Source organism: Camelus ferus, chromosome 9 (genome assembly GCF_009834535.1).
Source record: "Camelus ferus isolate YT-003-E chromosome 9, BCGSAC_Cfer_1.0, whole genome shotgun sequence".
NCBI classification, from domain to species: Eukaryota; Metazoa; Chordata; class Mammalia; order Artiodactyla; family Camelidae; genus Camelus; species Camelus ferus.
In genome coordinates this window covers 7,473,602-7,484,900 of record NC_045704.1, presented here as the reverse complement: position 1 = coordinate 7,484,900, position 11,299 = coordinate 7,473,602, and the positions used below count along the sequence as shown (strand labels likewise).

General features: G+C 44.8%; 1 protein-coding gene across 1 annotated transcript; it reads right to left on the bottom strand.

Moving 5' to 3' along the window:
- Positions 1-3,001: 3,001 nt before the first annotated feature.
- LOC116665964 (zinc finger protein 211-like) lies at positions 3,002-10,927 on the bottom strand. Its single transcript, XM_032487458.1, has 4 exons — positions 10,484-10,927; positions 9,829-9,867; positions 9,068-9,194; positions 3,002-5,037 (listed from the first exon to the last, which is right to left on the bottom strand). Exons 2-4 carry the CDS (start codon positions 9,859-9,861, stop codon positions 3,650-3,652), a joined length of 1,548 nt encoding a protein of 515 aa, XP_032343349.1. The 5' UTR covers positions 9,862-9,867; positions 10,484-10,927; the 3' UTR covers positions 3,002-3,649.
- Between the last annotated feature and the right edge of the window lie 372 nt (positions 10,928-11,299).

Sequence of the window (11,299 nt, the reverse complement as noted above, 5' to 3'; positions counted from 1 at the left end):
GATCTGATCTCCCGGTTGTTTGAGTCATTCCATAGCACTGTCTTGGCTCCTGTTAGATGCCTGAGTACAGCGCTGTGGTTGTAGCTCTGAAGGTGCACACTTCAAGGCCCAACCCTGGATCTGCGAAAAACAGATTTCTACTCCAAAATATTACTGCTAATTGGACTTGTCATTACAGCATGTACCCGATATGACAACTAAAATATGCTAGGCAGAGCAAAAGAGAGATTTCAATTAATCCTAGTTTATATACACTGAATAACTTTAGAAATTAGGGGCTAAAATTTGCCCTTCTGTTAAATATGGGTGATAATATTGAGAATGTCTAAAGTTAAAATGCTTTAAATTATAACTGTGCTCCCTCGGAATGTTTTAAAATTTATTGAAATTCTCCAATCATTTTACAGTACCCCAATTATTATGAATTATGTTGGATTACTTACGGCTTTTCTGTCAACAAGAACAAAGACACAAACTTCCAGAGGATTCATACTTAAAACAGTGTAGTTTTGACTCCAAAATAAAATGGAAAATTCCATCTCAATTTTTAATGTGCATTCTTACTGATCCTTTGAGGAAAATGTCTTCAAAGTTTTTTTTTTCCCTCAAGAATTGCCTGTACTTTAAGTAGCTTGTCTGCTGTTTCTGTTTTTTTAAATAATTGATGTATTTAACTGAATAATTTACTGAGCAAGTGCAAATATTATAGACTGTCTTTTGTTTCCAATGAAAATTTTGTTTCAGGCATGTAAGGATGTATCAAAACATCAAAATGTACATTTAAATATGTGCAGTTTATAAGTTAATTATACTTTCATTAAACAAATATTCAAGACATCACTTTCTAATAATTGTACTATGTTTTATATCATCTGTGTCCTACAGGTTATTGTAGCTACTGGACACTTATGGTGGAATTAGAATGACATACCTCTGGCAACTCTTCCTAATTCCACGTTTAGTGATACCATGTTGGCAGTTTGAAACTGGCTGCAGTGGGCATATTTACATCAGGGAAATTAGAAAACAGTGCAAACCAGGACTTAAACTTGTATTACTGGAAGTCCACACTTAAGAATATGGGACTAATACAGATTAAACTTAAAGTATATTGTGTATGTGATAATTACGTTGTATACAGCATGCAAAGTAACTGTGGGGAAAAAATGAGCTATTTATTTGCTAATGAAAAAGGAAATGAGCAAGAGATATGAACAGACATTTTACCAAGAAGATACACAGATGGCAAAAAAACAAAAAAAAATGTTCAACCTCATAAGTCCTTAGGCAGATGTAATTAAAACTACCGCTTATTAAATTCAACAATTAAGAAATTCAAAAGATTGATCATATTAACTATTGGCAAAAATGTAGAAGCATTTTACATACTCCTGGTGTGTATGTAAATGCAAACAAACATTTTATGTCACAGTCTGGCAGTTTTATAAGTTAAACTTTCACCTATTCTATGACTTAGGCATTGTACATTAAGTTACTAACACAAGTGAAAAAACATACATACATACATATAGAATTACACGCAAATATTCTAGCACCTTTATTTACAACAGCCAAAACGAAAAAACTTAAATTGCCCATAACCAGGTGAATGGATAAACAAAAAATATAGAAAAGACTCTACTCATCAATAAAAAGAATGAACTATTTAGATAAGGATCACAGAAGAATCTCAGAATATTTATAAACCGTGGATGAAACCAGAAAACAAAAAGCACAGTAAACATTTTATGAATAAAATCTTATCAAATTCTAGAAAATACAAAATAATCTATTATAAATGAAAGTAAATCAGGGGTGGTCTGGAGGTCCAGGGAGCGGAAGGACAGATAAAATGACATGAGGTAAATGGGGATGATAGACATGTTCACTGTGATTATTTTGAGGTTTCATAGATTTATATGTAGGTAAAAATTTATACACTTTAAATAGATACAAGATATTGCATCTTGACTATATCTGAATAAAAATTTACAAAACGGTTCAAAAGAAAAGTCTAGATCTATCACTGTTTTCAGAAAATCAAGTCTGGCAATCATATATTAACCTTTTTTTTTTTTTGAATTGAAGTACAGCTGATTTACAATGTTAGTTTCTGATGTACAGAGTAATTCAAGTATATGTATATGTATGTGTGTATATACATATACACACATAACTTGCTTCTCTTTTCTAATGACCTGGGAGAAGCAGCCTTGCCTTCGTGGGAGCAAACACTGATGAGCAATGCATCCCTTCCCCCTGGGTTAGCAGGAATGCTGGCTAGTCACAGACACACTTCTCTGCCTGCTTAGCCATGGCCTTTCCTGAACATTCCAGAGAGACTACAGGAATCCACAAAAGCAATAGCGTATTTTCTCTGACAATGACCTCAGCCACAAAAGACACACATGCCTGGAGGTCCTGAGGATTTCTGTGCATCTGTGCACACTGATACTGCACAGTCACACTCACTGGAGCATCTGTGGATGCAGTGTGAGCAGGGGCACCCCACCTACTTCCCCGCCATCTCCTCTGCTCCAGTGGCACTTTACCAGCATGCTCCCCCTTGGCCCTTCAGTCTTTCAGTGGCACTATCTAGTGAATTCTGGGGACTGGGGATCAGGGCATGTGGTTCTTTTGCAGGGCAACTGCTGAGCATTACGTGATACTCACCGTGACCAAGAAAAACAATCCATTTTGTTCCCAGAAGCACGGGAGGGTGTCACAACTTCCTGGCTCCTCAGGGTGTTCACTGAGCTCACAAAGAACCCTGACACCAAGTCCACAAATGAGGACCACAAAACTCGGCAGTCCTTCCTAGGAGACCCTGGGCAACAATGTACTCGGGGCTAAAGCCAGAAAGAGACCTACATTCTTCAATCACCCTGACGTGTCTGAGGCACACCACACAGGACCCCGTGAAAGCTGTGCAGTCCCTAATGCTGGTAGAGCCCAGCTGTTTTCAGCTCACCACCCAGGAACAGAACCTGAAGGTCAGAGGTGGCTTAAACATTAGTGCCTTTATTATTACAAAATGCAAACAAACATGAGGCATGCAGTTGGTGACCTGGAGGCTGGGAAAATTCAAGATAAGTGTCCCCAGAAACTGACATATCCTTGAAAATGCAGTCCTTCCTGGAAAATCACCAACAGAATTCAGATCAGGTCCACTGGACCTAAAATGAGCCAGTCCATGCCCTAACCTGGAAATGAGACAGGAATGAGGACCCCACACGGCCTGAGACCACTCTTATTTCCCCCTGCAAACGGGGATGGGACAGAAGTCAGCACCCTGAGAATGTTGGGACCTAACTTTTGCACACTGTGTGGACCTGCCAGGTGATAGAGGTGAAATGAATCCTGCCAAAGAACTGGCAGTGACATAAATCTGGCAAGGGTCCTGGGCAGGTAAGAAGGTGTAACACAACTCCTGAAAGATTCTCACATACTTGGACTGTAAGGAGAATGTCCCCAACGTGGATTTACAGATATTTTAGATGACTCCCTCAGTTTCTCTCTTCCTGTGTGATTACACTAGAAGGAAACTACATCCCAGCACATCTAAAGCCTTTCACTAGTGTGAAGTCTCTGCTGTTGAATGAGGTCAAAAATAATTGTGGCTGGAGGATTTTTCCCACATCGACTGTATTCACGACCTTTTCCCAGTGTGAACTCTCTGGTGTTGAATGAGAGTGGAACTTTGGCTAAAGGATTTTCCACATGCCCCACATTCATAAGGCCTTTCTCCAGTGTGAATTCTCAGGTGTTTAACGAGGTTAGATTTACAGCTAAATGATTTCCCACAGTCACTGCACTCAACAGGCTTTTCTCCTGTGTGAACTCTCCAGTGGTTCTTGAGGTTGGAGCTATGGCTAAATGATTTTCCACAGTCCCCACACTCATAAGGCCTTTCTCCTGTATGGACCTTACGATGTGAACTAAAGCTGGAGCTTTGCTTAAAGGATTTACCACATTTACTACACACATAAGGCCTTTCTCCAGTATGAAGTCTCCTGTGGTGAATGAGGCTGGAACTTCGGCTAAAGGATTTTCCGCATTCACCACACTGATGAGGCCGTTCTCCAGTGTGAACTCTCCGGTGGTAAATGAGGCTGAAGTTTTGGCTGAAAGACTTCCCACATTCGCTACACTCATAAGGCCTTTCTCCAGTGTGAACTCTCTGATGCTGAATGAGATTAGATCTTTGACTAAAACATTTTCCACATTCCATGCACTCATAAGGTTTTTCTCCAGTGTGAACTTTCATATGGCTATTGAGGCTGTAGCTTTGGCTAAAGGACTTCCCACATTCACTGCATTCATAAGGCCTTTCTCCAGTGTGGACTCTCTGATGTATCATAAAGCTCGAGAGGTAGGTAAAGGACTTCCCACATTCATTGCAGTCATAAGGCCTTTCTCCTGTGTGGACTTTCTGGTGCTGAATGAGGTTACATCTCCGGGTGCAGGCTTTTCCACACCTGCTGCACTCATAAAGCCCTTCTGCAGTGAGGGCTCTCTGGTCAACAAGCGTGCCGGTGCAGGTGACGGCTTTCTTGCCTCCTCCCCAGTTCTGACGCGTTCTTCCGCTGTGAAAGACACCCTCACAGGCATCACCGCTGTTTGCCTTCTCACTGAGAGTGGCCGGTTGATGGAGAAAGCCCATGCTGGCTAAGAAGTCCTTCCCAATCTCCCCACAGGAAGAGGATTTCCCTGACACACGGGTCGTGCAGCTCTCTACAAACAAGGCTCCAGCCACAGAACTTCTGTAGGGTATCCTTCTAATGTGCTGCCCCTGGTGCTGTTGAAGGTTGGCAGTGAAATAAAGTTGACTCCCGCACGTGTACGGTTTCTGCCCAAGATGTGTTCCCTGGTGCTCAGGCAAGTGCAAAATCTCTCTCAGGACTGGGCCACACATCTCAAAGGGCTGGGCCTTCTGGGGAGATGAACCTGCCTTGACAGTCCTGATCTGTGACACTCCTTCTACAGAAACGGTCTGTTCAGAAGGTGCTTCCTTATCTCGCACTCCATGCCAACAACCTGAAAGCAGAGAAGTGACGGTGAAGTACAAGTTCAGTCCACTGCAAGGGAGCAAAACCACCACACGTGTAATCTGGCACGTGAAACAATCAGTCCATGAACCCGTTTTCAGGGAAAGAGTTGGGGAAGTTCCTTCAGCTTGAGGAAGCAGCTGGTGTGCACCACTGGGTCCCTAAGGTCACAGAAAGGTGCAGGCCTCACCAGGCACAGGACACTAGGACAGGGTGGGGCCGAGAGGGAAAGGCACGTTCTACAGCTCATTCTTCTGTCCGTGACTCGCAGCAGGATTGTATCTGCTGGTGACATGTGATGCTATGGAGAAGTCTACTTCAGGCCCAGAAAAATCTGACTGAAAAATGGTCAACACGTGTTCAAGGATTATTAGATGCATGTACACCGCAGGACACAACAAACTGGGATAGCACTGAGGAGGGAAGAGCTGAGGAGTGAGTGAGATAAGCAGTGCAGAGATGGGGAGTAGCTCTCACCCGGAAGAGCCATAAAATGACGATAGAAATGACAAGTCAGCAAAGTGTCAAAGAATGGAGAAGGGAAGGTAGAGGTGAGGTGGGGCCACTGGTGTGGCAGCACTGAAACCCAAGTAAAACAGGACAGGTTCCTGATATATTTCAACCAAACCCTGAATTCACGGCCTCCCCCAGCTGCCATGCATCTGGGTCAGGTCCCCTCTGGGCCCATCTGGTTCAGAATGGAGTCATGTCCATCCTGGGAAGCACAGGGGACTCTTCCTGTAGCCCCAGCTGGGGAGCTGCAGGAGATCAGGATGATCCAAACCTAAGGGAAGGACAGGACAAGTCACAATACTCGCCCAGACAACTCAGCACACAACAGACCACCAGAAAGATACTTTGAAATACTAGGTACCTGTGGGCGCGGCTAGAGGGAAGATGGCAGAGTAGTAAAAGCAGGTGTTTCCTACCTGGACGACAACTGCACTGGTAGCATCTATCTGATGTGACTACTTTGCAACGCCAAGTTGCTTTAATTTTGGTCAACTGCAGCTTTCACCACTACCATGACATCAAACACAGACAAAGACACTACAAGAGAAGAAACCTACAGACCAACAGAACTGATGATTACTGGGGCTAAAGGAATCGAGAAAATACCAGCAAACTCTATTTAGCAACACAGTGAAAAAATTATACAAAATGAAAAGCTAGCATTTATTTCTAAAATGCCAGGATTGTTCAACACACAAAATTTGATCTATATAACATGTCGCATTAACAACAAAAGGGAAAAAATCTATCACCTCAATCAGTGCGATAAAACCATCCAAAAAAGTTTAAAACCCTTTCATCATGGAAATACTCAACAAACTATGAACTGAAGGAAACCAGCCTTCCATAATAAAAGTAAAAAATTTAAAGCGTAGGGCAAATATCACACTTGATGGTGAAAGAATGAAAACTATTCCACTATGATCAGGAATAAGAAAAGGATACCAGTTTCCACCACTACTCTTCAATACAGTACTGGAAATTCTAGAAAGAGCAATTAGGCAAGAAAGAGAAATAAAAGGCATCCAATAGAGAAGGAAATAGGATTATCACAGCTCAAGAAATCTTAAAGATTCCACCACAAAACTGTTAGAATAAAAGAACTCAGCAAAGGAAGGGGATACAGACATAAAATGAAAAAAAGCAGTTATATTTCTGTACACTAACAATGAACAATCCGAACAGGAAACTAGGAAAACAATTCCACTTGTAAAGTATCTATCTAGGGTCGGGGGTATACCTCAAATGGCAGAGTGCACGTTTAGCATGCTTGAGGTCCTGGGTTCAAACCCCAGTACCTCCTCCATAAACAAACAAACAAACCTAATTACCTCCCTCCCCCCCAAAAAACCCAGAGAAATAAATAAATCAACAAAATTAAATTAAAAAATAAAAAATAAAAGTATCTATCTAAAGACTAAAATATGTAGAAATAAACTTAACCAAGGAAGTAAGGCTTGTACACTAAAAACTACAAAACATTGGTCCAAAAAATTACAGACAATAAATGGAAAGACTTTTATGCTCACGGATTGGAAGACTTAACACTGTGAAGATGTCAACACTATCCGAGTCATCTACAGACTCAACACAACTGCTATCAAAATTACAAAGGCGTCTTCTGCAGATATGGAAAAATTCATCCTAAAATTCATATGGAATCTCAAGGACACCAAGTAGCCAAAATAATCTTGAAAAACAACAAAGTTGGAGGAGACACACTTTTAAATTTCAAATATTACTGCAAAACTATAGTGATCAAAACAGTTGTATGGCTGGCATAAAGACAGGCATACAGAACAATGGAACAGAATAGAGAGCTCACAAATAAGCTCTCACATATGTGGTCAAATGATTGTCAACAAGGAGGCCAAGACCATTCAACGGGGAAGGACAGACTTTTAGGCCCATGATGCTGGGAAAACTGAATATCCACATGCATAAGAATGAAGTTGGATGGATACTGTATATACATAAATTAACTCGGAATGGATCAAAGGTCTCAACTTAAGGGCTACAACTATAGAACTCTTAAAAAAAATAGAAGGAAAGCTTCATGACACTGCATTTGGCAATGACTCCTTGGATATGACACCAAGGACACAAGCAACAGTCAAAAACAGACAAATTGGACTTCATCAAACTGAAAAACTTTGGTACATCAAAGGATGCTATGAACACAGTAAAAAGCCAACTCACAGAATGGGAGAAGATATTTGCAAACCACATATCTGATAGAGGATTAATATCCAGGATATATAGAGAATTCCTAAAATTCAAACAGCCAAAAACCCAAGCAACCGGATTCAACAATTGGCCAAAGACCTGAATACATATTTCTCCAGAGAAGATACACAAATGGGCAAGAAGCATGTGAAAAGATGCTCAACATCACTAGGCCCGAGGGAAATGCAAATCAAAACCACAAGGAGATACCACTTCACACCCATTAGGATGGTTAACACCTCCTCCTTATAAAAGAGGAGTTGTCAGTAAGAATAGAAGAAACCGGAACCTCTGTGCAGCTGCTATAGAAAACAGTGTGGTGGTTCTTCAAAAAAGTTAAAAACAGAACTATCATAACAGCAATTCCAGTTCTGGGTCCAATTCCAAAGGAACTGAAGCAGGGACACTAAAAGGTATCTGTATACTCATGTTCACAACTGCATTATTCACAAGAGCCAAAAGGGGGAGCACCGAAGTGTCCACTGGTGGAATAATGGGTAAACAGAACGTGGTACAGACACACGACAGAATAGTATTCAGACATAAAAAGGAAGGAAATTCAGACACATGCTACAACACAGAAGAATCTCAAGATGTTACTACTAAGTGAAATAAGGCAGACATGAAAGGACAACTACTGTGTAATTCCACCTATATGAGACACCCAGAGCAGTTAAATTCATAGAAGTAGAATGACGGCTGGGGGTGGAGGGGGGCGGCTACTGTTTAATGGGTACAGAGCTTCAGTTTGGAAGATGAAAACCTTTGGTGGACGCACGATGGTGATGGCTGCACAGAGAAGGTACTAAACGCCACTTAGAGGTGGTAAATGTTTTGTCATGTGTATTTTGCCACAATTGAAGCCGGTAAAAAGAACCTGAGCTAAGGAATCTCGCAAGAACGTTTGTGTAAGGAGTGACTATGTAAGTGACTACAAGTCAGACACAAATAAAGGTGAGCTATAGGAAGGGCATGATACTAGGGTGCCATGGAGCTAGACAGTCACCCAGCAACGGAGGGCAAGACAGGTGGGATCCATCAGGATGAACTAAAGAATAGTGACACCCAAGCCTTCCCAGTGAGGCTGTGTGGCAGCAGGTGTTGCAGTGATAAAGGATGAGAAGTAGGCATGTACTCAGCCCAGCCCCAGTTAACAGCACATACCCAGGGAGCTGGGGAAGGAAGCAGTGCCCGTGGCTTCAATGAGGACATACTTACCCCTGGAGAACAGAGAAAGGCAGAGGCTTGCCCAGGGCATAGGGGCAGCTGTAAGCGCTTACCCAGTGAGGATGTCAGTGCCAGGTTCTCCAGCATCACATCGTGGTACAGGCATCTCTGAGCTTCATCAAGGAGATCCCACTCCTCCCAGGAGAAATACAGGGCCACGTCCTCAAAGGTCACACTTCCCTGCCAGGAGACAGACAGATGAAACCACGAACGGTCTCATTCCTCAACACCCACAATCCATCTCCTCACACATCCACCCCATGGCCTTCCTCCTCCTAAGATGCCCGAATCAGAGGAGATCCCAGACCCTGGTGCCATTTGGTGTCTGCTCTCTCCTCCCACTCCCATTAACCACTCTGCTCACGCTAACGTCCATTCCGCAGCCATATGGAGCCTGTTAAGACCTAGACGATGAGATCATCTCTCCCATCCGACCCAGACGTCTGATCCACTACCTCCAGAACAGATGCCTAACTTCACAGGCACTTGTTCCAAGTCTGACGCTTCCTCCCCACAACCACCTCCTTCTCACCAGAAAGAAAGGAGACCTGCAATTCCCTGAACCAGCTCAGTCCCACCTGCAAGGACTTCCCATTTTTGTGATAAGCTTCCACATCTCTTTCCATTCGCGGCCTGAAATGGGAACCCTTCCATGTAAGCCCTGGACTCCACTCAGGACCCTGAGCTACGATTCTCCGGGGCCTCCACCCTCAAGGGCCGGGAAAATGGTAGGTGACAAGTCTCACGACAACGCAAATTTGGAGAAAACAGGGGTTTGGAGAAAACAGTGAGAAACGAGGACACCTCCACTTACCTGTATAGCTTCCAAAACCACTTCTGCATCCATGGAAACCTGCGGGAAGAGGCAGGTCTTAGAGGGATGTCAGCATGGAAACTTGCCAGGGGCTCAGGCCTTCCCTGTACCCGTGGTGGGCACCGGAGCCAGGTAACTCCGGGCCGACCGTCTAACCTCGGTAGGGTCTCTCAGCAGTTGTGTGTCCTTCGAACAACCATCAACCCCCCTCTGCCTCAATGTCCTCATCAGCCATACAATTTGTTCTTCTACTGAACAGCCGTTGGGAGATTTTTCAAGCCTAACTCAGGTCAGGTCTCTCCTCCTCAAAACTTTCCAAGGTTCCCAGGGCCCCACAAGGAAGGTAAAACTCCTCCACCTGCCACTGCAGCTGCGACTCTACCACCTCTGCCCCTCGCAGAAGCAACGTGGGCCCCAGGTTTCCCGAACGTTCCGGGCTGTCCGACCTCCAGGCCTCCACACCTGCAGGTCCCCCCGCCTGGGGGCCCGTCCCCGCGCCGTCACGCCGTCTGTCAGAAACACGGCCCCACCCGCGGCCGCCTCCCCGGCCTGGACCCCGGCGCCCGGGCCGCAGGCACGCGAGCAGGCGCCCCGCACTCGGGGCTCTAGTGTCCGGCGGGAGAGGGCGGTGCGGGCCCGGAGGACGCGCGTTTACCTGAGGCGGGTCCCTCAGCGCGGCCGCCGCCACCGGAGCAACGGGCGGAGCCGAGAGCTGACAGTCGAGCGTCCCGGGAGGACACGGCACCAACGTCCCCAGGCCGGCCTCGCGGGCGGCGATGTCCCAGACCCTACAATCGCCTCTATTCTCTGGGGACGAAGCCTCTTCTCGAGCCTTCTCTGTCTGTCACCTCGGAGCCCACCGGACGCTCCCAACCTTCCCACCCCGAGAACCGCCAAAATGACCGCCACGGAAACACCGGAAGTCCCGCCTTCATCTGGCGCGCCCTCACGGAAATGCCGGCTCTCTGGATGTTGACTGGGTGTGCGCCTCTGCCGCTCAACGCGGAGCTCTCTGGGTAGTGGAGTTCCTCCAGCCACACAGGCCTCCCCCGGGGACGCGAAGCGCCTCTCTCTCAGGAAAAGGGGCCAGCGGCTCCCTGCAGCGGCTCAGAAAGGACCGCCCTGTTCTTCCAGGTCGGGGAGAAGCTTCGCTTCCTCTCAAAGGGGAGGAAGGCCTGTTTGAGGGGACGCGGAAGTGCGCTTATAAAGCCTTCGATCCTATTGAGCTCTCAAGTGTTCAGACGTGAAGCCGTCTCCAGTGAACAGAGTAATTCTCTCTAGCAAGTCTATAGTTAGAAATATACAGAGGACTACTCTTTAGGAAATAATAGCTATTTTGATATTTCATATAGTTAAAGTATCAACTGCATATTAGGAAAATAATGTGCATTTATAAACGTTTTAGTTTTTTACGGAGAACAATTTTATGTTTTATGGATTAGGCGGTGTTTCTCACTTGATTGGGAACTAT